General features: G+C 48.0%; 1 protein-coding gene across 7 annotated transcripts; it reads right to left on the bottom strand.

Moving 5' to 3' along the window:
• Window positions 1–227: 227 nt before the first annotated feature.
• On the bottom strand, window positions 228–27,753 carry Plcd4 (phospholipase C delta 4). Of its 7 annotated transcripts, none has more exons than XM_052749866.1 (18): window positions 27,370–27,753; window positions 23,860–23,915; window positions 23,572–23,730; window positions 22,265–22,493; window positions 20,339–20,468; window positions 19,047–19,278; window positions 14,787–14,988; window positions 13,331–13,475; window positions 12,350–12,502; window positions 8,846–9,031; window positions 4,806–4,901; window positions 4,476–4,680; window positions 3,869–3,985; window positions 3,042–3,214; window positions 2,020–2,155; window positions 1,359–1,508; window positions 1,173–1,280; window positions 228–469 (listed from the first exon to the last, which is right to left on the bottom strand). In XM_052749866.1, exons 2-17 carry the CDS (start codon window positions 23,879–23,881, stop codon window positions 1,174–1,176), a joined length of 2,442 nt encoding a protein of 813 aa, XP_052605826.1. In that variant the 5' UTR covers window positions 23,882–23,915; window positions 27,370–27,753; the 3' UTR covers window positions 228–469; window position 1,173. The 7 variants fall into 7 exon arrangements, with proteins under 7 accessions (XP_052605826.1, XP_052605825.1, XP_052605831.1 ...); XM_052749865.1 differs by having other exon boundaries at window positions 8,846–9,034; window positions 27,370–27,750; XM_052749871.1 differs by having other exon boundaries at window positions 4,524–4,680; window positions 27,370–27,748.
• Between the last annotated feature and the right edge of the window lie 210 nt (window positions 27,754–27,963).

Here is a 27,963-nt window from a genome sequence, read left to right as displayed (position 1 = left end):
CCCTGTCCCTTTGCCCCATCCCTATGAGCCTCTCTCCTGTGCCCTTTCTGTGCAGCACATGGAGGAGAGCCCTTGGAAACCTTGTTTCTCTGCATGCTTCCCCACACACATACTTCCCCTTCTTGCCCAACAGTGACAGCCCATACATCCACCTGACTACTCAAATGCTGCCCCCCACCGCCCCATACATCTCCTTCTTGCCTCATAATGACAGACCATACGGGAGCCAAATTGGACAGAGAAGCTCTATTTAGACCAGCTAAGGAGCAGCAGTCCAGTGGGGACTCAGGGCTGTTCATTGTTCTCTTAGACAGTTGTAGTTCTGGGGTCAGGCATCCTTCCCCAACCTTTGCCTGGGAGCCTTGATCCTTGATTGATCCTTTCGTTGGCTCTGGATTTTGAAGGACTTGTAGGTTGGAGGGGATAATGCTTCTGTAGATTTTTTTGCTTCGAGTCCTTCCCTGTGTTTCTAGTCAGAGATGATGGGAGAGATTAACAGAAGAGCTGAGGATGGGACTAAGCCTAGGGCAAGAATAAGGAGGGAACTCCAGCACAGGGCGCACAACAGGAAAGGGCAGGAAAGACTAGATGAAAGATCAGCTCCTAGGGGGCTGGAGAGAGAGCTCTGCAGCTAAGAGCACTGGCTGCTCTTCCAGAGGACATGGGTTCAAATCCCAGCACCCACATGGCAGCTTACAACTGTAACTCCAGTTCTAGTAGACCAGACGCCTATGGCAAAAACCACCAATGCACATAAAAAGATCAAGACATAGATTTGTTTAAGAAGGGCAAGGTAGGGCTGGAGAGATGGCTCAGCGGTTAAGAGCACTGGCTGCTCTTCCAGAGGTCCTGAGTTCAATTCCCAGCAACCACATGGTGACTCACAACCATTTGTGATGATATCTGGCGCCCTCTTCTGGCAGGCAGAACACTATACACAATAAATAATAAAATCTTAAAAAAAAAAAAAAAGGGCAAGGTACACTGGGCATAGTAGCTCATGCCTTTAATCTCAGCACTCTGGAGGCCAGTCTGCTACAATAGTGAGTTCCAGGACAGCCCGAGCCACATGGTGAGACCTTATCTTAGGGGAAGGGGGGAGCAGGGAGGCAATTTTGTGCCTTGACATCTAAAGCCCACCTATGAATCTACTCTTGCTATGGAATACCCACCTCAGGATTCATCCATCTCCAAGTCTTCCCGCATGCAGATATACACAAAGATGGAAGCTGGGTGGAGGCTAGTGCCATCTCTGGAGAGCAAGGATATGTGTCGGTAACCTGGAAATGGGCAGACGATCTTTGTTAGGACAGGAGCCAGAGTTGGGATATTGGCCAGGAGTCCAAGGACTACCTCACCTTGTTTCACACAGGTCCAGGGCAGGGTGTATTGACCAATAAAGCTATTCCGGGATTTCCAGTTATAATCCTTTACCACAAAACGCAGTATAGCAAGTTCAGGCACCCGGACCCGGAAACAGAATGTCTGCCCCCAGTAGGGATTAATACCTGAAGTGGAGAGGGGAATAAAGGAACACACTGACCATCTTCATTAGGCCATACTCAGTTGCTTTCCCAGAATTCTCATTTAATCTAGATTGCCAGTCAGCATTTTACAAGTGAGGACTGCTGTAACATGCAGAGGCAGGGGCTAGAGAAATGGCCCAGAAGCTAATAATAGCACTTGCTTCTTTCCCAGAGGACCTGAGTTCACTTCCAAGAACCTACATCTGATGGATCACAGCTGCCTATAACCCAGTGCAGGGAATCTGATGCCGCTTGGCCTCTGTGGGCACATAGAGGTGGTATGCACACTAAGATTAAAAAAAAAAAAATCTTTCAAAATAAAAGGCATAAGGAATTTTCCCAATTCACAAGTCTATAAAGGAGGTCCAGGATTTCCTGGACTGTGTCACTTTGCCTCCCGTGGGGGTGCACAGAAACATGGACCGCACCAACTGGAGGACAGCATAGAAAGCGATTGGCAGTCTGGCCCTACACATCCCGTGGCCAGTCTCACCATTGTTGTCCACATAGTCGGTCTCTTGCTGCCTGGTGTCTTCAGGAACACCAAAGAGCTCCACTTTCACCAGTGGGTCCACAACGGACCTCTCTTTGGTGTCGTCCACTTTGGGGAGCCGTTGACCACTGATCACCTGCAACCAGGGTACTAGAACTTCATGAGTCCCTGCTCAGCCCAGCCCTCCCTCACCCAGCCTCACACCCTGGAGAAAACAGGGCTTGCACTATAGCTCCATAGACTGCAGAACTAATCCTGCAGATGAGATGCTGTATTCTAGTTTCCAACCTGAAATTTTAAATGAATCCAAAGGCTTGGAAGTAGGCACACCAATTCTATAGTACCTACTGTGCCCCAGGGGTGGTAAGCACTTTTAAACATTTTTTTTTTTTTTTTTTTTTGGTTTTTTCGAGACAGGGTTTCTCTGTGTAGCTTTGCGCCTTTTCCTGGAACTCACTTGGTAGCCCAGGCTGGCCTCGAACTCACAGAGATCCGCCTGGCTCTGCCTCCCGAGTGCTGGGATTAAAGGCGTGCGCCACCACCGCCCGGCGGTAAGCACTTTTAACGGATAGTCCTCACAACCCTGTGAAGCAGGTTATGTAGCATTACCCCTGTCTTGCAGGTGAGTTTCCTGAGGTGACAGTTTGACTAATGATGCACAACTAAAAAGTGATTTGAAACTAGGCAGTTGGCTCCAAAGTCTGCAACTGAATCAGGCTGTCCTCCCTCTTCTGAAAGAAATTATTTTATATAGTCATTTATTCATTGATTTGAGACTGGATCACTGTGTAGCTCTAGCCTGGGATTAAAGGTGTGAGCTACCACTCCTGGCAGAGAATTTTCAACCAATTACAGTCCTGTCAGGTTGAGACAGCACCACCCGCCGTCTGTCTGTGTGTCTGTCTCCCTCCCTCCCCCCCACCCTCCCTCCCTCTCTCTCTCTCACACACACACACACACACACACACACACACACTTTTATTCCAGCTATTCCGAGTTCTTCCCAACAGTTTCTGTCATACCTGGACTAAGAGGGTCTTGGCCTTATAAGGACTGATGGGCTTCTCAGGATTGAAGGTACTCTGGATGTCACACAGGAATTCTGGCTTCAGCACATAGCCAGAGCCACCATTCTGGCGGAAGAACCCATCACAGATGTCCATGGCACTCCCTGCAGTCTGCATATTCATCGCCACTGAGAATCCCAGGAAAGAAAGAAAAGGTCACCTTGGGAACTGGGTGTGATGGTACATGTAAAGTCAGCACTCAGGAGGCAGAGGCAGGAGGACTCCTATAACTTCAACACCATCCTAGTCTCCACAGCAAGTTCTAGGCCAACCAGGGCTACATACCCTATTCTCCCTTCCCCTTCCCCCGCTCTTCCTTCCTCCCTCTCTTCCCCTCCCCACTCTTTCTCTCTTACACACACACACACACACACACACACACACACACACACACACACACACACACAATTCTCTCTTATACATACATAAACACCTAGGCGTATGTGTATTACATGCATGCACATACATTCTCCTTGGCCTTCTAGCCCCTCTTTGGGGGGGAATTAGAAGACAGTAGAGGGGTAAGGATGCCTGCTGGAGCTGGGTAACACACTTGGAAGACTGAGGAAGAAAGACAGTTGGAAACCAGCTTAGGCCAGAGAGCAGAGCATGATCCTCAATCAGTGCCTGCTGGGAGCATTCCGATAGAGAGCACCATTTCTCGACTTTTCTTACCCTAGCACTCTTTTAAAACATTCCCCGGCCCTATTTCCACTAGGGAATTTACCTCCCGTCAGCTGATCCTCCACTCCCTTCCTCCCTGTCTCTGCTGCCCTCCTCACCCATCTGGCAGCCTGCATTCCAGAGTTCCTGGGGGTGGAAGTTGGACGAGTCTGTCCTCAGACGACTGGGGTACACACGGCATAGCTGCCTGGCATTGTGCTGTACAAACTCGTTGCCTGTAAAAAGGGACATGGAAGGAGATGGAAGTTCTGTCCCTGAGGTAGGTCCTCCCGATTCCCCGGGCCCAAGGACCCTTTCTACTTACTTCACTCTTGAAATCTGAGGCTGGCTCCAGAAAGGTGACCACCTCCCCCGAGTTTTCTTCTCCCTAGAGCCTTGTGCCCACTATTCACAAATCTTTTCCTTCATGGGTTGGGAATGTAACTTAGTCAAGCGCTTGCCTAGCAGGCAGAAAGCCCCAGATTTGCACCCCAGCACTGCACAGACTGGAAATGGTGGTGTACGGGGCAGTCCTAGAACTTAGGAGGCAGAGCCAAGAGGATCAGAAGTTCAAGGCCATCCTCAATTACAGAGCAAGTTTGAGGTCAGACTGGGCTCTGGGCGTTTACCTTGAAAACAAAACCACTTTTCTCCTTGCCTGCTCTAAGAAGTTTCTCAACTCCCTCATCTCTCCAGTGCTCCCTTGTTCTGTTTCTTGGGACTCACCTGCCTGCCTGCCAGGCCTGAAGCTACCCATCCCTCTTCTCTCCTGACCTGCCTCCTTGATAAGGCTCTTGGCCTTGGTCTCAGAGAAGGATGAAATGTCGCAGATGTGGTAATTTTCTTTGGAATGAGTGAAGCTGCAGAAAGGGACAGCCCTCAAGTAGACAACCAGGGCAGACAGGTCTGGGCATAAGATGGTCGTGCAGTCCTGGAGGAGAAAGTGGACAGCAAGATGGGGCTGAGTTTGGAGTGAACTGGAGAGAAGAAGCTCGTGGCCGTCCAACCGAAGCCTCTGCCCAGAGCCTCCCCACTGTACTCCCCCTCCTGCCTCACCTGGTTGGACAAGAAAAGGGACACAGGAATGGAACTGGGAGCATGGACCAAAATGTGACCACAGATAAGCAGACAAGCCATCGGACACGTCAAAACCTGGGGGTGAGGATGGGAATAAAGGCAGTCTGCGTGTACTGCTCAGATCAGTTTCAGGTCTGGGTTTGGAAGGCCCTCTCTATGCTACATCTTGGGTAACCAGTCTTTATTCTTTTTAAACAGAGAGGCATCAGTCACCCTACCTCTCTTGAAAACAAATGAACAGTAACCTTTGGTCAAAATGCATACATGATCCTTGCATGGTGGTACACGCCTTTAATCCCAGCACTCAAGAGACAGAGGCAGGTGGATCTCTATGAGTTGGAGCCTAGCTTGGTCTAGATAATGAGTTTCAGGTCACCTAGGGATACATGTCAAGACTGTCTCAAAAAACAACCAAACACAAAGTACATGAACGCAGTCAGATTATGTCAAAGTATGCAGGTGGTCCCCAAGTCCACACCTGTAAGGATGTGAGGACCCCAGAGCATTTTCTTTGGATTTATCTCCTGATTTCCATCCCTAAAAATGACAACAGGTTTAAACACCATGGCTTCAGCACAGGATAATAATAAATCAGCTGAGTAAGCCATGTAAGCGCCCAAGAGACAGAAATGCAGTCTTCACACCTGGATCTCTGTGGTCCCACCAATGGTACATTTTCTCACTTGGCCTCCCTGTATCTGGATACTTCTGGCTCCTCCTCAAACTGCATCCTTTCCAAAACGCTTTCTCTAACTTATCCCATTATAGCTGAGACTGAGGTCACAGCTATCAGTGGTCCAGTAACTTCTTATTCAGCCAATAACATAGCTACAGAGAGAGACAGACAGACAGACAGAGACAGACAGAGAGAGACAGAGAGACAGAGACAGAGGGAGACACCAGCAGCCTTCAGATTTGCCTTTAAGGACTTTGTGAAGGACAAAGTTGTGTCCAGAGTCACTTAGCTCCTTCGTCTCCTGCCTTCCTTGTCTTCCTTCTGGAACTTACTACATACCCATCAGGCCTGAACCACCCACCCCATGTCACTTAGACCCAGGAAAGAGTCAGGTGAGGGCTTCAACTAGAATGGTTCGATATTTATCCATTCTGAATAAGAAGCTTTGTCCAAGATTTCATGATCCAAGAAGGTGGAAACCCATTGCAATAGATGTGTCGATGGCCATGTGTAATGCATGGTGATGCTGTGGATGGGATAATGCATGGTGATGCTGTGGATGGGATAATGCATGGTGATGCTGGAGATGGGATAATGCATGGTGATGCTGTGGATGGGATAATGCATGGTGATACTGTGGATGGGATAATGCATGGTGATGCTGTGGATGGGATAATGCATGGTGATGCTGTGGATGGGATAATGCATGGTGATGCTGGAGATGGGATAATGCATGGTGATGCTGTGGATGGGATAATGCATGGTGATGCTGTGGATGGGATAATGCATGGTGATGCTGTGGATGGGATAATGCATGGTGATGCTGTGGATGGGATAATGCATGGTGATACTGTGGATGGGATAATGCATGGTGATGCTGTGGATGGGATAATGCATGGTGATGCTGTGGATGGGATAATGCATGGTGATGCTGGAGATGGGATAATGCATGGTGATGCTGTGGATGGGATAATGCATGGTGATGCTGTGGATGGGATAATGCATGGTGATGCTGTGGATGGGATAATGCATGGTGATGCTATAGATGGGATAATGCATGGTGATACTGTGGATGGGATAATGCATGGTGATGCTGTGGATGGGATAATGCATGGTGATGCTGTGGATGGGATAATGCATGGTGATGCTATAGATGGGATAATGCATGGTGATGCTGGAGATGGGATAATGCATGGTGATGCTGTGGATGGGATAATGCATGGTGATGCTGGGGATGGGATAATGCATAGTGATGCTGGAGATGGGATAATGCATGGTGATGCTGTGGATGGGATAATGCATGGTGATGCTGTGGATGGGATAATGCATGGTGATGCTGGAGATGGGATAATGCATGGTGATGCTGGAGATGGGATAATGCATAGTGATGCTGGAGATGGGATAATGCATGGTGATGCTGTGGATGGGATAATGCATGGTGATGCTGGAGATGGGATAATGCATGGTGATGCTGGAGATGGGATAATGCATAGTGATGCTGGAGATGGGATAATGCATAGTGATGCTGGAGATGGGATAATGCATGGTGATGCTGTGGATGGGATAATGCATGGTGATGCTGTGGATGGGATAATGCATGGTGATGCTGTGGATGGGATAATGCATGGTGATGCTGGAGATGGGATAATGCATGGTGATGCTGGAGATGGGATAATGCATAGTGATGCTGGAGATGGGATAATGCATAGTGATGCTGGAGATGGGATAATGCATGGTGATGCTGTGGATGGGATAATGCATGGTGATGCTGTGGATGGGATAATGCATGGTGATGCTATAGATGGGATAATGCATGGTGATGCTGTGGATGGGATAATGCATGGTGATGCTGGAGATGGGATAATGCATGGTGATGCTGTGGATGGGATAATGCATGGTGATGCTGGAGATGGGATAATGCATGGTGATGCTGTGGATGGGATAATGCATAGTGATGCTGGAGATGGGATAATGCATGGTGATGCTGGAGATGGGATAATGCATGGTGATGCTGGAGATGGGATAATGCATGGTGATACTGTGGATGGGATAATGCATGGTGATGCTGGAGATGGGATAATGCATGGTGATGCTGTGGATGGGATAATGCATGGTGATGCTGTGGATGGGATAATGCATGGTGATGCTGTGGATGGGATAATGCATGGTGATGCTGTGGATGGGATAATGCATGGTGATGCTGTGGATGGGATAATGCATGGTGATGCTGTGGATGGAATAATGCATGGTGATGCTATAGATGGGATAATGCATGGTGATACTGTGGATGGGATAATGCATGGTGATGCTGTGGATGGGATAATGCATGGTGATGCTGTGGATGGGATAATGCATGGTGATGGCTGTGGATGGGATAATGCATGGTGATGCTGGAGATGGGATAATGCATGGTGATGCTGGAGATGGGATAATGCATGGTGATGCTGGAGATGGGATAATGCATGGTGATGCTGGAGATGGGATAATGCATGGTGATGCTGTGGATGGGATAATGCATGGTGATGCTGGAGATGGGATAATGCATGGTGATGCTGTGGATGGGATAATGCATGGTGATGGCTGTGGATGGGATAATGCATGGTGATGCTGTGGATGGGATAATGCATGGTGATGGCTGTGGATGGGATAATGCATGGTGATGCTGTGGATGGGATAATGCATGGTGATGCTGTGGATGGGATAATGCATGGTGATGCTGGAGATGGGATAATGCATGGTGATGCTGTGGATGGGATAATGCATGGTGATGCTATAGATGGGATAATGCATGGTGATGCTGGGGATGGGATAATGCATGGTGATACTGTGGATGGGATAATGCATGGTGATGCTGTGGATGGGATAATGCATGGTGATGCTGGAGATGGGATAATGCATGGTGATGCTGTGGATGGGATAATGCATGGTGATGCTGTGGATGGGATAATGCATGGTGATGCTGTGGATGGGATAATGCATGGTGATGCTGTGGATGGGATAATGCATGGTGATGCTGTGGATGGGATAATGCATGGTGATGCTGTGGATGGGATAATGCATGGTGATGCTATAGATGGGATAATGCATGGTGATGCTGGAGATGGGATAATGCATGGTGATGCTGGAGATGGGATAATGCATGGTGATGCTGGAGATGGGATAATGCATGGTGATGCTGTGGATGGGATAATGCATGGTGATGCTGGAGATGCACTCTTAGGCCTCTTTCATTGAGAGGAAAGACCATTTTCTCCTGTCTGGATCTAGACTCTTCAGAAACTGGCCCTCACCTTGTGATGCATGCTGGCCAAATGTCATTACAAAATAACGAGTCCTGACTCACCTTACTGTCCTTGTTTCCAGAGGCCAGCTCCTGGGACTCGGGCTGAACCTCAGTGTCCAACACAGGGTAGGGGTCTGGATCCAGCTCTGACCTGTCATCTTTGTCTAGTTCTTCCTCTTCTTCCTCAACCTCAACCTCCTCAATTGTTCTTAACTTCCTTCCTTTCACCAAGATCTTCCCTCGAAGCTGCTAGGGAACAAAAATAAAGAGACCTGTCTACTTGTCTGCTCAAGCCCCTCCTGAAGATAGCAGACGTCTCACCATCTCAAAGGCAGAAGAGAGTGGACCACCAGGAGATTCCCAGAGGCTTTGATTCCTCAGTACATATGGTAGCAAGTCACCTATTCTCAAACAAACTTACAATGTTTCTATCCATATGAAAAACAATCAATAGGTCCTCACATTTTACACACTGAAAACTCCCTTCGGTGTAAGGTTGGCATATATAAAGCACATAGGAGTATGAAGAGAGAGAATGTTTTTTGAAGTCTTATCATGGAAGAGCCTTTAGAAAGGAAATGAACTGGGAGTAGGTGGCTCCAGCCTGTAGTTCCAGCACTCTGAAAGGAGGCAGGCAGGACTAGATGCTAAGACGCGTCAAGCATGCTAGTGCATGCTGTAATCCCAGCACTCAAAAAACTCAGAGCGTCGGGCGGTGGTGGCACATGCCTTTAATCCCAGCACTCAGGAGGCAGAGGCAGGCGGATCACTGTGAGTTCGAGGCCAACCTGGTCTCCAAAGCAAGTTTGAGGAAAGGCGCAAAGCTACACAGAGAAACGCCCGTCTCAGGGGAAAAAAAAAAACCTCAGAGCAACAACAAAAACAAGCCCTTCTTTCCAGTGTTTGCCATTATGAATCATCTTACTATGGAGTTGCTTGCGGTTATTCTGTTCTGTTGATCGGAGTATTATTTGGTATTTTTTTTCTGGAGAGCAACTCAGCAAAAATAATCAAAATTGTCAAAATGCAATCTCTCTCTCTCTCTCTCTCTCTCTCTCTCTCTCTCTCTCTCTCTCTCTCTCTCTGTGTGTGTGTGTGTGTGTGTGTGTGTGTGTGTGTGTGTGTGTGTGTGTGTGTTTTGAGAAAGGGTCTCATGTAGCACAGGCTGATTCCCAGCTCACAATGTACTAGAGACTGGCCTTGAACTCCTGACCCTGCTGCTTCCACCTCCTGCGTTTGGGAATCACCACCTGTGGCTAGAATGTAAACTCTTCGGCTGGCAGTTGTGTCCACCACAATACCACCACCAGTGTACCCAGAAAACAAATGCTTTAACTCAGAAATTCAAAGAAAGAATAAATAGACAAAGTGCATGGACAGGATGAAAATGAACAACCTAATTGTCTCCTAAATGTGTAACTGAATGAATTAGAGCCCTACACGGCACTGGCATAAAACAGCACACTGAAGAGCTATTAAGAGGAAACGATGGGGTTGGGGATTTAGCTCAGTGGTAGAGCGCTTGCCTAGCAAGCGCAAGGCCCTGGGTTTGGTCCTCAGCTCCAAAAAAAAAAAAGAGGAAAAGAAAAGAAAAAAAAGTTCTTATACCGGCTGGGTAATGGTGGCACACACTTTTAATCCCAGCCCTCGAGAGGCGGAGGCAGGCAGGTCTCTGAGTTTGAGGCCAGCCTGGTCTACACAATTGGTTCCAGGACCATCAAGGCTACACAGAGAAACCCTGTCTCAAAAAAAAAAAAAAAAAAAAAAAAAGGAAAAGAGGAAAAGGTATGTGGCTGGGGATGTAATTTAGTGGGTACTACCTAAACCTGGTGTGGTGGTACACACCAGTCATCATCCCAGCACTCAGGAGGTAGAAACAAGGAGGATCACGGGTTCAAAGGCCGCCTGGGCTACATGGGACCCTGTCTCAAAAAAAGAAAGAGAAGAGAGAGAGACAGAAAAAACTGAGTGGTAGTCTCTCACACTTTTAATCCCAGTACTTGGGAGGCAGAATCAGGCAGATCTCTGAGTTTGAGCCGAGTCTGATCTACGGAGTCGAGGTCCAGGACAGCCAGGCTATGCTAAGAAACCCTGTCTCAAAAAAACAAAAAAGAGCCAGGCGGTGGTGGCACACGCCTGTAATCCCAGCACTCAGGAGGCAGAGGCAGGTGGATCTCTGTGAGTTCGAGGCCAGCCTGGTCTACAGAGCTAGTCCAGGACAGGCTCCAAAGCTACAGAGAAACCCTGTCTCAAAAAACCAAAAACAAACAAACAAACAAATAAAAAAAGAGGAAAAGATATTCATGAAAATATACTTATGATATGAAATAAGAAAATATGGACAGTAACCCCACTCATAGTTTTTCTAATATGAATATGTATATATATGTTTAAGCTTAAAAATCTATTGATGGTGCTGAAAATGTGGCAGAGTGCTCCCTCAGCATGTACGAATCTCTGGGTTTGAGCTCCACCATATCATAAGTGGACTGTCATGGCACATGCCTGTAATACTGGTACTTGGGAAGTGGAGGCAGGAGGAACAGCGGTTCAAGGAAAGGTCATCCTCGGCTACATATCACAATTCTGAGACCAGCCGGGGCTTCACGAGAACCTGTCTCAAGGAGGAGGAGGAAGAGGAAGAGGAGGAAGAGGAGGACGTGGTGGTGGTGGCAGCCGAAAGTAGCTGGTAGGACAGCATGTGCTTAGCAGGAGTGAAGTTCAGGGAATGGTGAAAATAAATCCACTGGGGCCAGCAAGATGGCTCAGCCAGGAGAGGCACTTGCCGAAAGCCTGGTAATGTGAGTTTGATCTCCAGGACCTACCTGGGAGACGGAGAGAACCAACTCCTATTGGCCTCCACACTCGTGTTTGCCATGGCACATGCACCACCACCCCCTTCTGCTCAAAACAAACAAATGAATAAATGAAATATTTTTAAAAATCTATTCATCATATACCGCTATGAAAGTGTTTGGGATTATGATGGGGGAGAATTCCCCTTTCTCTATACTGCTTGTAAAGTCTGTATGAATTATGAACTATCAGGAACTATTAAGGGCTAGGGATGGAGCTTAGTACAATGTTTTCCTAGCATGCACAACGCCCTGGGCTTGATCCCTGGAATCACAGAAACCAGGCACGGTAGTGCGCGCCTATAATCCCAGTACTTGGGAGTTGAAGAACGGAGGGTTAGGAGCTCAAAGCCAGCTTTGGCTACACGAGGTCTTGTTTCAAAACAAAACAAAACAAAACAAAACAAAACAAGGTTTTTTGGTCTCAGAATTGTGATATGTAGCCGAGGATGACCTTTCCTTGAACCGCTGTTCCTCCTGCCTCCACTTTCCAAGTACCAGTATTACAGGCATGTGCCATGACAGTCCACTTATGATCATCTATAGGTATATTATAGGTATCATCTATAGTTATATCATCTATAGGTATATTAAAAAGCAAGATGGTTCTTCTGAAGACAGAACAGGACAAGAGGACTGTAGAAGAGGGAGCCATAGTGAGGGATTGTGAAAGCCACAGTAAGGCCTGGCTGGGCCATGGGGTCCCTACCTCTGGCGAGGGCAGCGTATCCATCAGCAGTCCGTCTATGGTGGTGCTCAGCAGCTGCTCTCCCAAGATCTCAGTCAGGTGTTGTGCCAAGGTCCGCTGCTGCTCCCAGGTACAGTGATTCTCCAGAGACAAGATGAGTGGGTAGTCTGTTGACTGGCAGAGGGGAGAGGGTGACGCATTCAGAATTCTAAAATCCTGTGTTCCTAGGCCCCATTTATGAACTCTAATGAGTACTGATTGCTAAACTTCCCTAACCCCATCATAAGGCTCTGTGAGAACTTGATAGGTCTCAGGCCCACTCCTTGGGACATATCCACGTCTAAGGGTCACTCTTGAGACCTCAAATCTTGTATCAATACCAAATCTGATCCAAGTCCTTCTGAGGCCTTGTGAGTTTTCAGTCTCAGTGTAGATGACAGGCTATTCCCCTAGTTATGAGCTCAGGTGACACCCTCATATCTAGATTCCTATTGTCCCCAGCCCAGCTCACCTCTGTCTGTTCCCCTACCCAACCTCTCCCATACAGGTAACAGAAATTTTTAGAAATAGTTACTAGGAACTAGTGGTTACCTGCATGAATACTAATTACTAGTAACATGTCCAACACTTAATCATAACAATCCTCTAATATTTGTCTGGTGCTTTAGAGTTAAAAAAAAAAAAACTTCTTTTATTGGCTGGGCAGTGGTGGCGCACGCCTTTAATCCCAGCCTCTGGAGGCAGAGGGAAGCAGATCTCTATGAGTTCGAGGCCAGCCTGGTCTACAGAGTGAGTTCCAGGACAGTCGGGGCTACCCAGTAAAACACTGTCTTGAAAAATAAAATAATTTTAAAAAGCGAAACAAAACAATAAAACCTTCTTTTGTCTGTATCACACCACTTGCATTATCTCTCTGCCTTCCACCCTCAGCAGACCAGCCAGTCTCGTCTCCTTCAGACCTTCTTGCCCTTTTTAGTGCTGTTCCCAACCTGGGCCAACTACCTGGAAGGCGTATTGTGCTAGTGTCGCCACAACATCCTTGAACAGGATACGGGAGGTCAGGGTATGTCCGTGGTAAACAATGGGCTCCCCGCCAGGTCCATCCCATACATCCACCTCCACACAGCGGCACCCCCGCTTCAAGGCCCTGCAAGAACCCCAAACCCCCAGAGGCAGGAGGAGAGGTCAAGGTGTGATCGACCTGAGGAGATAACCTCTCCCTGCTCTAGAAAGAACAGTGCTCGCCAGCACTTGCCTATCCAGACCACTTCAAGTAAAACATCTCCATGGAGGCATCTCAGTCCACTGGGCCATGCCTGCAACTCACATCTATCTTCACCTAGCCCCAGCTCATCATCCTCCCTAGCAAGCCGTGACATACATTGCCTCACAATATTTCCACTATTCTGGATGTATATCCCAATATAGCACCTGGGTCATTGAATGTCTGGTAAATCACACACACACACACACACACACACACACACACACACACACACACACACACACACACACAGACACACACACACACACCCCACACACACACACCCCACCCCGCATTGATGTTTGAAACAGGGTCTTTTGTCAGACAGCCTGGAACTTAGAACTTTTGTTTATGCTGGAATTGCAGGCATGTGCCTCTCTCTCCAATAGGATTCAACTCATACATATGCTTTACCACTGAGCTAAAATTCCTTGTTTCCTTCAGGCTACCCTGTCGGTCATTTGCCAATGCTACAATGCTATCCTGACTATTCAATCTTGTCTTGATCAATCACGACAAAGGCAACCACCACTTCTCAGCTACTGACTCAGAGCGTGTGCCCTTTAGTCTTCACAAGAACCTGACAGAACGGGCAGTGTGATTATCTCTATTTTACAGAGAGAAACCCACAACACCAAGAGAACTAGAATTCCACCCAAAGTGGACTGACTCTGGAGCCTATGTTTTTTGTTTGTTTATTTTTTTTAACTCTACATCCCATTGCCTTTCATTTAAAGCAGTGGTTCTCAACTTGTGGGCCTTGACCCCTTTGGCAAACCTCTATCTCCAAAAATTTTTATACTACTATTCATAGCAGTAGCAAAATTACAGTTATAAAGTAGCAACGAAAATAATGTTATGGATGGGGGTCACCCCAACATGAGAAACTGTATTAAAGTGTCAGCATTAGGAAGGTTGAGAGCCACTGCTTTAAAGCATTCCATGTACTAGCTCAAAATAAACATGAGGACCCCTGAATTCTCAGCATTTCCTAGCTTGTGACAGAGAAGAATTCTGTTTATCTGTAGGGTTTCATTACCATTCTGCTAATAGCTAAGATGTTCTCCAAGTCTCTCAGGTACCCAGGAATCTGAGGTCCCTAAGCTCTCTATGTTTCAGTCCCTGTTATCTGCCCCTTGGTTTCCCACAGATAGTCCATCTCAGGAGCTGGCCCCCCTCAAACCATCACTGTACCGTATGTATCCCTCCACGCTGCTCTGGCCGCAGAGCTGGTCCCTCAGCAGGTAGGTGTTATGAGAGGAGTTGATGTAGTAATGATTCAGAGGCTGAGTCATATCCTGGTAGACAGGGAGGCAGTTTTGGTTGAAGATGTTTCCATCCTTCGAGCAGAGGTAGCTGAGGAAGCCATCCTTGCTCAGCACATGCAGCAATCTGCCTGGAGTGCGGAGTGGGGACCACAAAAGTGAGAAGCTCTGAGTGAGAGACCCGGCACACCCATAAGCCTCTTCTCTAGTCCTCTCCCCGTAGACGCCTATCCAGTCTGCAGGTCCCCAGTTTGCCACGTGTTGAACTTGCCATTGAGAACAGACCTTTCCCAGCTATCTAGCCCTTTTTCCTTTCTCTCTCTCTTTCTTTTTTCTTTCCTTCCTTCCTTCTTTCTTTCTTTTTCTTCCTTCCTTCCTTCCTTCCTTCCTTCCTTCCTTCCTTCCTTCCTTCCTTTCTTTCTTTCTTTCCTTCTTTTTGTAAAAACACGATCTCACTATGTAGCCCTAGCTGGCCTGGAACTCTCTATGTGGTCTAGGCTTGCCTCAAACGCACAGAGATCCAGGGGTGATGGCACACCTGGATTTAATTTCAGCACTTAGGAGACAGAGGCAGGAGGATCTCCGAGTTTTAGGCTAGCCTGGTCTACATAGTGAGTTTCAGGATAGTCAAGAGTTACATACTGTCTTGGAAACAAAACAAAACAAAAACCAATCACACAGAGGTTCTTCTGCATCCTATGTGCTTGGATTAAATGAATGTGCCACAATTCCTGGTATATGCTCTCTTGTCCTCACTTGCATGCTCTCATGCTCTCTCTCCTCTCTCTCTCTCTCTCTCTCTCTCTCTCTCTCTCTCTCTCTCTCTCTCTCCTCTCTCTCTCTCTTTATATTTGTTATTTACTTTGTATATGTGTATTGTGTGCAGGGGGTGCATGTGTTATGGCACATTTGTGAAGGTCAGGGGACAACTGGCAAGAATCGGTTCTCTTCTTCCACCATGTTGGGTCCACAGGCTCAAACTCAGGTCATCAGGCTTGGCAGCAAGCACCTTGCCCACTGAGTCACATTGCCAGTTCCCATCTTAATTCTTCTGAGTGCTTATCTTTTTAAAAGAAATTATCTCTATTTCTATTAGTAAAAAAAATCAGGGGCTGGAGAGATGGCTCAGTGGTTAAGAGCACTGGCTGCACTTCCAGAGGACCCGGGTTCAATTCCCAGCACCCACAAGGCAGCTTCCAACTGTCTGTAACCCCAGTTCCAGGGGACCCAACACCCTCACACAGACATGAACATAGACAAAATACCAATGCACATAAAAAAATATAAATAAATTTAAAAAAATCATTTTGGCAGGAGGCGGAGGTCATGGGATCTTGACTTTGGGTTCAATGCTAGCTTTGGCCACATCATGAGGTCCTATCTTAAAAAACTAACAGACCGAACATTCTAGTCCAGTGTTATCCAACAGAATGGTACACAACCATGAGAATGCTCTATTCTGCATTGTAGGATACAGCAGCCCCTAGATACATGTATCTATGAACCTTGAAATAGGGCTTGTGTGCCTGAGGAAGTCATTTTGTAATTTTAGTTGATTTGGGTCCCTTTAAATGTACATAGTTCTTGGAGCTCACAGTTATTATAAAAGACAGCACAGAATCCAGATCTGAGGCCTAAGGATATAGCTAAAAAAGTTATTAGTAACCTGGCCAAAGTGCCTGTGATTTCTTCTCTGGGCTGTGCAGCTAGATGACCTATGCTATGACATGTGGTGTTTGGGGGGGACATTTGTCAGTATCTCCTTAGACTCTTGCTGAGGAAACGGCCCTTTGATCCCTTTTACGGCCCTCACTGTTCTCAGGATGGACTTCACACAGTAACAACAGTGACTAGCAGCTATTGGGCACTTACTCCATACAAGGACATTATGTCCTGCAGCTCACTAACACAGTGAGGTCAGTATTGTAATACAGCTCCTGTGACAAGCTTAGATAGCTTGCCCTAAGTCACACGGCTATTTTACGTGAAGGAGCTGGGATTTGAACCCAAGCAGTCAGATGTCAGGGCCATGCCTTGCACTGCTGGGCTGGGAAGTCTCACTGAGGGTGATTTAGCTGCAGAGAGGCTTGGTTTGGAAGGTAGGACAAGGTGATGCTCATGACCAGCTTCCTAGATCTAGGTGTGATGCATCATAGAGTGAAGAATGGCAGGAATTTGGGTAGGAGGTTTCAGGTGAAGGCCTCACTTCTCAACACGATGCACTGGGGTTCAGTTCCTAACGTGTGTACATTAGGGGGCACATCCAAGCCATGACAGACGGGATTGATGGATTTGATCCTGCTCTGGAACAGAGGATCCCATTTTTTTTCTTCAGACTTCTTTACTATTGTTTTCTGACTAGCATGGCTGTACATGCTTGTTTTTGTTTTGTTTTTTCGAGACAGGGTTTCACTTTGTAACCCTGGCTGTCCTGGAACGTACTCTGTTGATCAGACTGGCTTTGAACTCAGAGATCTGCCTGCCAGTGCCTCCCAAGTGCTGAGATTAAAAAAGACATGTGCCTTCACACTCAGCTTGAGATCTTATTTCATTGTCTCTGTGGTGCTTGGCGTAGGTCCTGACACATTATACTCAATAAGAATTCCTCTCCGGGGGTTGGGGATGTAGCTCAGTGGTAGAGCGCTTGCACAGCAAGTGCAAGGCCCTGGGTTCGACCTTCTGCTCCAAAAAAAAAAAAAAAAAGAATTCCTTTCCGGGTGGTGATGGCACATGCTTTTAATCCCAGTACTCAGGGAAGCAGAGGCAGGCGGATCTCTGAGTTCAAGGCCAGCCTGGTCTACAGAGCAAGTCCCAGGACAGCCGGGGCTATACAGAAAAACCCTGTCTCAAAAAACAAACAAAAAAGGAACTTGCTGAAGGAGTGAATGAATGAATGAATGAATGGGGGTGAAAGTTGAGGCCCAGCAAATCTGGATCACTTGTCCATCCCAATCATTCTACTTTATTTCATGAGAGATACTACTTGAGGAATGATCTGGGTTTGGATTCCAGTTCCATTCTCATTCGCTCCTGGCTTCCAGAAAGTTGTTTAATCTCTCTTATTTTTATTTTATTGTGTTTGTGTATGAGTGTGGTGTAAGTGTATAGTGTGCATAAGTGTGTGTGTAGAAGCCAGAGAAGGAAGTCTAGTGCCCCTCTACCATTGAGATAGGGTCTCTCACTGAACCTGAAACTAGGCTGACAGCTAGCAAACCCAGGTAATAATCCCCATCTCTGGCCTCCATCCACAGCACTGAGGGCGCAGGCACACCTCTAACCATGTCTGGCCTTTTACATGGGGGCTGGGATCTGAACTCAGGTCGCTTGCACAGTAAGCACACTTACCTCTTGGGCTATCTCTCCAGCTCCCCATTTGATATTTGAAGATTTGAAAACCCCTGTTTTCCTATTTCTAAAACGGACTTAATAATAGAGCCCATTTTATCAGGAAGGCTAAGACAAGAAAAGAGTGTAGAGATGTTAGCACAGTGTGGGAATGTTACTCAGTGAAATCCCAATGGATTGATTATTTTCCATTTTACAAAGTTGCAGTGAGGACTAAATTAAGAATGTGGACGTGCTTTGTAAATAATTTACTATTGATATAAACTTCTCACACTCTGAAAGGGGACGGAGGGGTGGAAGTGAGTCCATTAAAGGGCAAAGTAGAGGAGAGTTTAATAATAAAGAAGGCATATTTTAGCTGTACTTGTCAAATGCCAGACACATGGCCTCATCACTGCCTCAGGCCTATGCTGACTGGACTCAGATGACCTTAGAGAATGTCCAGGAATGACCAGGAATCTAACCACCATTGAAACGAACAGTGACCGTGGAACTTGGAGCAGAGGAATCATCATGGGAGGAGGCAAGCGTGAGAGAGCGAGCGTTTTCTTTTTCCACGAGGACAAAGTTGGTATGGCCAAGGAGTTCCCGAAGGTAAAGGATGTGAAATGTGAGCACAGGGAAGGAAAGGGACCTCCGACTCTCCTCCTCCTAAGAGATGAAAATCTATTTCTGTCTTATCTGACCACTGACATGGTTCAGTGAGATGATTGGAAAGGAGGCCAGGGGAGAGGAGGACTCAGCCCTCCCTACATTAGGAGAAGACTCTTGTCTCTGGGTCTTTGTTTTTTCAGCCCCTCCCCATCCCCTATGTCTAGCATCTATTACACCCAGTTGTCCTTACCACTCTCTGAAGGCTCATAGCGGTCAATGAATTCCAGAGCAAGGTCGGGGGCGTTGTCTTTTTCTTTCTGTTCCTCTCTAAGGAAATCCACAAACTCCAGAAGGGTCAGCTTCTGTCCATCTGACGAAAAGTGCTCGAATAGTTGCTCAACCTCAGTACGCTTAATCAGTGCCTTATAGAACTGTACAAATTCTTCTCCTTCCAGAGTATCAGAATGGGACACATCTGCTTCCTGCAAGAGAAGAGTTAGCAGGGAATGGACGAACAGTGAGAAAGGGTATGATCTTTTGTCCTGTAGGGTTGTATGGCCATCAAGCTTCAGGAATCTCTCTCTCTCCCCCCTAGCACTGGGGGTACCCCCTGAAACACACACACACACACACACACACACACACACACACACACACACACACACACACACGCACGCACACACACACACACCTTTTACACAGATGCCAGGGTAGAACTTGAGTCCTGTTCTTACTTGGCAAGTACTTTACTAACAGTCATCCTCCCAGGCCCTGTAAGGGGCATCTTAGCACATGTGTATAAAACTCTCACAGAACTCCTGACATTTCATAGGCATAGAAGTCACTCCAGGAAATAAAAGGCAAAGTTTTAGCCCTATCACTTGCTAGAGGGAAATTTTTTAACACAAAAGATTATATCTCTCAGAAGTCTGTAAATGATTAGAAGGGAAATGGAAGCAATAGTACATGCCTTTAATCCCAATTTAGGGTCAGGAGTTCAAGGTCATCCTCAGCTACATAGTGAGTTTGAGGTCAGTTTGGGCTACGTTTGATCCCAGCTCAAAACAAACAACCAACTAGCCAGAATCTGCCCCCTTCTCTTTAGTCACATTGCAGATGGAATTTTGTAGTGGGCACCTATGACACTCTGGCTGTGAACAGGTCCAACATAATGACATATTAGGTCTTTTGTTTTATTTTGTTTTTTGAGACAGGGTCTCTCTGTGTAGCCCTGGCTGTCCTGGAACTCACTATGTGGTCCAGGCTGGCCTCTGCCTCCCAAGTGCTGGGACTAAAGGCGTGTGTCACCGCTCGGCTCCAATATAATAACATGTTGTTATTTTCTTTTTGTAGGGATTATGAGTCATCCTCCCAACAAGACTGAGGGGCCAGAATCATTCCCTACACCAGCCCCACTGGAGTGGTACTGGAGTACACAGTAAGGATTCAACAAATGGATGCTGCCGAGTGGGGTCAGAGGCCTTCCGGCCGAGTGAAGACATGGTCTGGCTGGCCCCTGCAAACCCTCCCCGGCGAACCTACCTGAAAAAGACTGAGGGCATATTCCTGATCCATTTCCACATTCATCAGAAGCAGCAGCCGTCGCGCTTCTTGGAAACTCATCCTGCCGTCCTGGTTTCTGTCTCCTCGTTGGAACCATTCCCTCACCCATCCAGCTCGGAGTCAAGGCAAAAGCACCGTGTGTGTGCAGTGGCGTGTGCTCATCCACTGACACCGCTCCTGTCTCTGTTGCCGGTCTCTCTCCCGAGCCAACCCATCCTCTACATAGCTTCTAGAATATTCTCTCCTGAACATAAACCTTCCTTGTCATTGTATGGCTCAGGTGCCTGAAGGGAGCCACCTCCCCACTGTCTACAGAAGGCAACCTAAATTCTGACACAGTCGTTAAGATGCCCTTCTCCTGCCAGACCACCAGGCCCGGCCCAGCCTTCTCAATGTGTCTGTCTTTGCACCTCCGCCCGTCTCAGCAGCCCCTCTGACCACCATCCCCGACCTGCTGCCGTAAGTCTCCTCTCCCCAGACCTTAATCATGCTATCCTCCCAGACAGGAGTGCCTTTGCCATCCTCTTTCTTCGGGTCAATTTATACTACTTTTCTTTCTTTCTTTGATAAGGTTACATGTAGTCAAGGCTAGCCTCAAACTTGCCATGTAGCCAAGGATGACTTTGACCTTCTGATCCTCCAGCTTCTGCCTCTTGGGTACTGGGATTACAGGCATGCATTGCCATGCCCGGTTTATGCAGTGTTGGGATCGAACCCAGGGCTTCTTGCATGCTAGGCAAGCATCCTAAGAACAGAGCAACATTTCCAGTCCAAAAAAAAAAAGTTGGGGCGGGGGGGGGGGGGGGGGGGGGGGGGGGGGGGCAGGGTTTCTCTGTGTAACAGTCCTGGTTGTCCTGGAACTCACTTTGTAGACCAGGCTGACCTCGAACTCACTGAGATCTGCCTGCCTTTGCCTCCCAAGTACTGGGATTAAAGGTGTGCACCACCACTGCCCAACCTACTCTAGTCCAAAATTTAAGGACCCAACTCACATGCTATTTCTTCTCTGGCACTTTCTCAGAACACTCAATTTTTTTTTGTTTGTTTTTGTCTTTGTTTTTCAAGACTCTGTGTAGTTTTGGTGCCTGTCCCGAATCTCGCTCTGTAGACCAGGCTGGCCTCGAACTCACAGAGATCTGCCTGGCTCTGCCTCCTGAGTGCAGCGATTAAAGGCGTGCGCCACCACCGCCCAGCATCAAAACACTCTTAGGTAGAATCAAATATTCCTCTAATTTGGCACTTAAATTATTTACACAAATTGGTTCTCTCCACTAAGTAAAGTATTATATGTGGCCTCGTTAATCTTGATGTCCCTAAAGCTAGGCATAATGGTGGAGAGTCTGGCTGATCGGTGCTGAATGAATGTGAACATGCACGGAGTAATGTACAATCTAGGAACTTCTTTTACACTTACTGGAGGGTCTGCAAGCTACTGTGTGTTGGGGGGAGTCAGTTCTCCCACCACGTGTGCTCCAGGGATTGGATTCAGGTTGTCAGCGTTTGGTGGCAAGCACCTTTCCTGGTGGGATCACCTCGCTGACTCCAGTCTAGGAATCGTTAAGTGAGTCTACGCCACTGCGCCCTCTAGGAGCTGCTTCCCACACCTGGGAAGTGAACGCTACTGGGATGCCTGTTTGGTTCACAGGAGCAGCACCTCGCTTGCTCTTCTTCCTCCTCTCTCTGGCCCCTCCTCCAAGCCTGGGTTCCGATTCTCATTCCCAGACTCTAACTGGCAAACCTCCATTTCTCCTTCAGACTCCTCAGCTCTGTTCTGGCCTCCGTGTCTCTCCACACCACCTGGATCATTTGGCTTTTCTATTTCTGCACGCTCCCCACCTTCCCTGGTTCTGTAGCATCCGGCCCCTTCAGTAACCCATCCACACCCTAACTCCATCTGGTTGATACTGGTCCAGTTGCTCCTGGTAGTTCATGCTGGCCACAAGATCCACCAACAGCTGGAGCCCTCGCATCCACATCTGGGCCTCTTCAACACTGTTGGCCACTAGGTCCAGGTTAGGGCGGCGACCGTGGAAGACAATGGTGAAGCCTTGCTCCAGGGGGAACTCTTCTACCAGATAGCGCAGCAGCTCAGAATCATGGCCCTTCCGGATTGTCTCCACATCAGAGATGGAAACTGCCAGACAAGAGACAGGTGAGAGCGCCGAGGACAGGGGACGGTGGCCAGAACTCCTGTCTCCAGGAAGACACAGAGAGAAGGAACCTGAGCTTCTGCAGGCTGGATCCCACAGGACACTGGGCAGGGTGATGGAGTCTCAGTGGTTCAGGAGTTCACAGGAGCCCGCATAGCAAGGAGGTTCTGCTAGACCTGGCAAGACCTGACTCCCAGTCACCAGCTGGCAGTGTGGAGACCCAAGCTTAACCCCTCAGTGTCCACATCTTAAGGAGTGGATGGTCCCCGTTCATGGAAGGTCCCAGTGGTTCTCACAGGAGAACTAGTGGGGATGACAAGTGCATCTGTAGAATAGATACACCAAAAGAGTATAGTGTATGCCTGTGTTTCAGGCTTGCCGGTCTCTGCTTTCAAGTTACAGAGAAGAGAGCCAGAGAAATTCTCCCATTCCCTACCTTAGCTCGGGGTAGTGTGGTTCATGAGTATGGCTTATGTCTCTAAAGCAGACTCTGTCTATTCTGTGGTCAAGTGTTTAAATGTATTGTAAAGAGCTTGACCAACAGGATGAACATTATTGGGGATGCTTTTTATGCTCTGAAGTATTGTAATGTCTAACATTTGGGAAATCTGTCCAGGTTTCAGATCTCATGCTAGGTGTTTCACACATAACTCACCAGTCTCTACAATTTACAGGTAGGTGCAGGTTAACCCCATTTTGCAGATGAGAAACCTCAGTTCAGTTAAGTAGTTTGTCCAAAGCTACTCACCCAGAAAGTGGCAGAGCCAGTTTTAATCCGGACAGATCACAGTCATAGTGACCATAATAAATAACCTCTTATTTATGGAGACTCATCCTGTGCCAAGGCTTTTCTAAACTTCCTATGTGTAATGACTAAATTAATCCTCATTACAGTCCTTCAAAGGCAAAGGCTGGCTTGTCGTCTTGTATAGAGCCACATAAGTGGGCCTGCACAAGAGACCACTCTTACAGGATCCTGGTCCCTCCCCTGCCCTCCAACTTCTGGATCCCTCAGAGACCTGTCCGCCCATATACCCACCCATAGCTATCACGGTCACTCACAAGTGGGCTTGGCTATGCCGTCGGCCTGCCGTGCATGCCAGACTGTCATGCCGTCATTCTGAAGTCTGAAGAACCTTAGCTTCTTCCAGGTTTTGGTCCTCACCTTGCGCATCGTGGTGCCTTCTTGCATCAGCAGCAGGTCCTGATCAGTGGTCAGTCCTGAGCCAGGAAGAGCAGGGACTTGTTGTGGGGAGGCTGGAGGGCCCAGAGGAGCTCCGTAACCAGGGTCTAACCTCCTTTACTCCCCGGGCTTTCTCCCCAGACCTCTTCCCCTGCAGGGGTACTCACGGTCTTGAATCTGAGATGCCATCACCCACTGCTCCACCAGCTGGTGCCAGAGTCCCCTAAAGGAACGAGGGGGAGCAGAGGGCTTTGGGTGAGTTTAAGGGAACAAGAGAAGGAAACGTAGGGTTTCCTGAGTGGCATGCATCAGGTACTTCATCTAGTCTGCAGCTTTGGGCACTTCTGAGTTTGCTGACTCTGAGCCTTAACTGTCTCAATTCATGCACAGATTAGAATTTAAACTAAGATACATAGATCTATCTTTGTTAGCTAGTTTCCATGGCTCTCTCCAGGGACGGCTATAGCAAGGCATGTTCCAAACACTCTCTTGCTACCTACACTCAGGAGGTAACACTGCTCCACACCTTGCTCATTCCCCATGTTCTCATTATTAGGGTCTACCATCTTGCAGCCAACACTTATCAGAGCCTAGACTCTGTCTACACCCTAGCTGTCTCTTCTCCAGATAGGATCATTCCAGCCTTTTTCTTCCTGGAGCCCTGTCTAGACTGTCATGTACACTTTGTCCAATTCCTAAAGAGCTGGGGCAGAATCTTTTTTCTTTCTTTCTTTGAGCAGAGTCTCATGTAGCTAAGACTGGCCTTGAACTCCTGATGCTCTTGTTCCCACCTACGGAGTGCTAGGATCACAGATGTGAGCCACTACAGCCAGCATCACATTCAACATTTTGTTGTTGTTTTTGTTGTTGTTTTTCAAGACAAGCGTTTCCTTGTGTAGCCCTAGCTATTCCAGAATTCACTCTGTAGACCAGGCTGGCCTCGAACTCACAGAGGTCCGCCTGCCTCTGCCTCCCGAGTGCTGGGATTAAAGACGTGCGCCACCACACCCGGCTGTAAGTGACTCAAAGGAGAGTGTAAGAGTCACTGAAAATATGACTTCCCTGACTTAAAGACCATGAGAGGGCTCTCTAAAGGGGTAGAGGAGTGAGGGGCGAAAGAGGGGGAACAGTCTTTTGGGGGAGAAACAGCTGTGGCAGGTTCAGGAAGAAAGTTTTATTGGCCGAGGCTGAGTATGTGCTCCTGGCTGAGACAAGAAGAGCCCTCTAAATGGAAGGAGGGACTGAACGTGTGCCTTCAGAGGCAGAAAGCACCTCCTTTCCTAGGTGTGGATGCACTGTTTGGAATCGTCACACAGCTTCAAACTGCTGTATGAAGACTGGAGGAGACAGTAATGTGTCACTCTGAAATTCCATAGGTGCTCAGAGCACAGTAGGGTGAGGGTGACCTGAGCTTGAAGTCTATCCCAGGCCGAAATCTCGCCTTCAGTCCCCTCTAAATTTCAGCTTCCACCTTGTGGGCACAGGACTCTGTAGTGGGACTTGGGCTCGGAAGAAGACAGAATTACCTTCTCTGTTCCTGTGTCCAGGAGCCTTACATGTCCTGGAACATGGGAAGACTGAGAACAGAGCCCAGGAGCCAGAACAATTTCCCAAACCGGCCTTGGAAAACCACTTTGCCATCCCGCCCTCCCCGCCCCCCATCTGACCTGTCCCCATTCCAGAGCAATGGTTTTAACTTGTAGCTATGTGATGTATGGCCAAGAGAATGCCAGCAGCACCCCAGGAAGCCACAGCATGCGAGAACTGAGCTTCACGGAGGAGACTGAGGAGCAGGAAGCCCGGCTGTCCTGCCAGAGTCATTTAGTGACAGGACTGCAATAGAACGCAGGTCTATCTACAACCGGGGCTGAGCTCACCAGCTCTTCCCTTAGAAAGGGCCTCCTCCAGCAGGCAGGTTGAAGGAAGGCCAGGAATCAGTGAGGGACACTGATGCTCTCTCTCTCCTCTCCATCATCTTCTGAGCCCCCTATATCCCACCAAACAAGTTTCTTTTCTTCCCATTGTCTTGCCCTCCCCATCCCATGCCTATCCTCTTTCATTTCCTTTCTTCCTAGCTCACTCTTTTCTCTCTCACAATCCTCTCTGTTCACTCGTCATGCTTTTTATGATCTCTTCTTATCCTTCTCCTCATCCTTTTTCCCCATCACCTTTTCCTGCCATTCCCCTCCCTTATCTCCACTAATCCCCAGTAGCTCTGAGTCTCAGCCCCTTTGTGGATTTTGAGGCTATAGTCCAGGAGAGAGGGCACTTTGGTTTGAACGCTCGGGAACATGCCCCTCCTCTCAGCCTCACTTTTCCCTGTATCCTAGGAGACTGACGAAACAAAGTGCCCAAAGAATGTGTTAGAACCTACATGTTCTAGGGCTCGGTGTTTCTGCTGGTGTCCGAAAGGAAGGCTGGTTACGACGGATGCAGGTGCAGTGGGGGGAGAAGAAACAAAGGGTCTGGGAGAGGGGCACTGGCAAGAGTGTACACAGAGGAGTAAATCTCAAAGTAAGAGAGACTGGGTCAGCCAGGCACAAGGGGAATCTTAGCACTTGGGAGGGAGAAGCAGGAGGATCAGGTGTTCAAGGTCATCCTTGACGATGTAAGAAGTTTGAGGGTTCAGAGAAAAAGAGGGAGAGAGAGATTAACACATATACATCTGTTTGGAATCTTTGAGGATTCGATAATAACCTCTGTAATATAGACACAAACTTTCCTAGGACTAGTGGCCCGGTATTACAGAGCAAGCAAGGTTTGGTCCTCTACCTCCAGGTGGCTTATATCACCTACAGATGGGGTTCTACAGACTTGAGCCTAGATCAATATCTCCAGAAGAGTGTCATAGAATTTGCCAGATCAAAATTTCTAAAGATGAAGGATGAGAATATTTGTGGGCATCCTAACAAGCACTCCTGGTACAAAGGCAAGTCTGGGAAGCCCTAAATTCCCCTATTACAGATGAAGAGGCTGTCAGCGGTCTAAAATCCCATGGCACACAGCATGCTGGCATACCAACACCTTGCCCTGGCTTATTAAGCAGGCAAGGAACAAAACTCAAACCCTGATTCTTTCCAAGAATGTCTTCAGATGATCTCTCTAAGGAGTTCCGATACCGCATGGGTTTTGAACAACTGTCATTTGTTAACCCTCAACAGTCCATTAATGCATCTTCATCGATGAGTATCTGCTCTAATTCTACCTCTTCTCCTATTAGGGTGGTTTCACCTCTGAGAAGGGGCTAGGGCCAGCCAGCACTCATGGTCCTGGACAGCTAAGAGTTTTCTCTATAAAAGGGTGATTGACACAGCCAGAAAGAAAGGTGGTTAAGCCTGGCAGTGGTGGCAGCACAAGCCTTTAACCCCAGCACTCGGGAGACAGAGGGAGGCGGATCTCTGAGTTCGAGGCCAGCCTGCTCTACAGAACAAGTTCTAGGACAGCCAGGGCTGCTCAGAGAAACCCTGTCTCGAAAAACCAAAACAAACAAACAAATAAACAAAACTGAGTCAGAGGATAAACTGAAGAGAACCAGGAGGAGGGAGGGAGTCCAGTGGAGCCGCAGGGTGGAAAAAGGAGCCTAGTTTAACCTATTCAGGACAGGTACCCATCTGTAGGGTTGAGTTAGGACTCAGGCAGGCTTGGGTAGAGGTTGGTTAGAGCTCCAGGACCCTTACCGTGGGTAAGGTAGGAATCCCGTCTGTGAGCGACGCCTCCGGAGCTCTGCAAAGCTCTCCACCGAGAAGACTCAGCCTGGCTCCTTTTTCTCCTTTGCACTTGACTGCTTCCACCGTCTTCCACCACGACTGCAGTTTACTGCTGCAGCTGGCAGAGTTACAGCCAGGGAGAAGGAGCAGGGTGGGGAGAGGTGTGAGCGCTCTCCTCAGTCCAGCCTAGCTACCTCTTAAAGGCCCAGGACACTGGTCATCATGAGGAGTTGTGGGGGTGGGGTGGCAGGAAAGGATTAAGGGAACGGATTGAGGTTGACAGGCAACACATCTCCAGGGAGAAGGAGCCTGGCTGCCTTTTATCTTGATGCCTCCCTACCCTTACCCCTTACTGACCCCAATCCTGCAATTGCTCTCAAAGTGAAACCCAAGGCCTGTGTATTGCAGCTTTGTGAATCACTGCTTTTCATTCTGGTCAGTGTCTGTGTGGAATACCACTGTTTTTGCCCTCATTTAGGCTGGCTGCTTGCCAGGGTGTCTCTTTCCACCAGCTTGCTCCTGTGTTTCTGCATCCTGCCTTGCAGGGCAATCAATCTAAGTGTG

Source organism: Peromyscus californicus, unplaced genomic scaffold, assembly GCF_007827085.1.
Source record: "Peromyscus californicus insignis strain IS unplaced genomic scaffold, ASM782708v3 Scaffold_21__1_contigs__length_65335640, whole genome shotgun sequence".
Taxonomy (NCBI): Eukaryota; Metazoa; Chordata; class Mammalia; order Rodentia; family Cricetidae; genus Peromyscus; species Peromyscus californicus.
The sequence above is the reverse complement of the archived record's forward strand: the minus strand, read 5'-3'. Positions and strand labels throughout refer to the sequence as shown.

Coding starts and splice junctions, on each gene's coding strand:
- Plcd4 (XM_052749865.1), bottom strand. CDS start 23,881: ATGGCATCTCAGATTCAAGACC. Junction 23,731..23,859: donor GGCATCTCAGATTCAAGACC/GTGAGTACCCCT, acceptor TTCCTGGCTCAG/GACTGACCACTGATCAGGAC. Junction 13,476..14,786: donor AGCGTGGAGGGATACATACG/GTACAGTGATGG, acceptor GGGTTCTTGCAG/GGCCTTGAAGCGGGGGTGCC.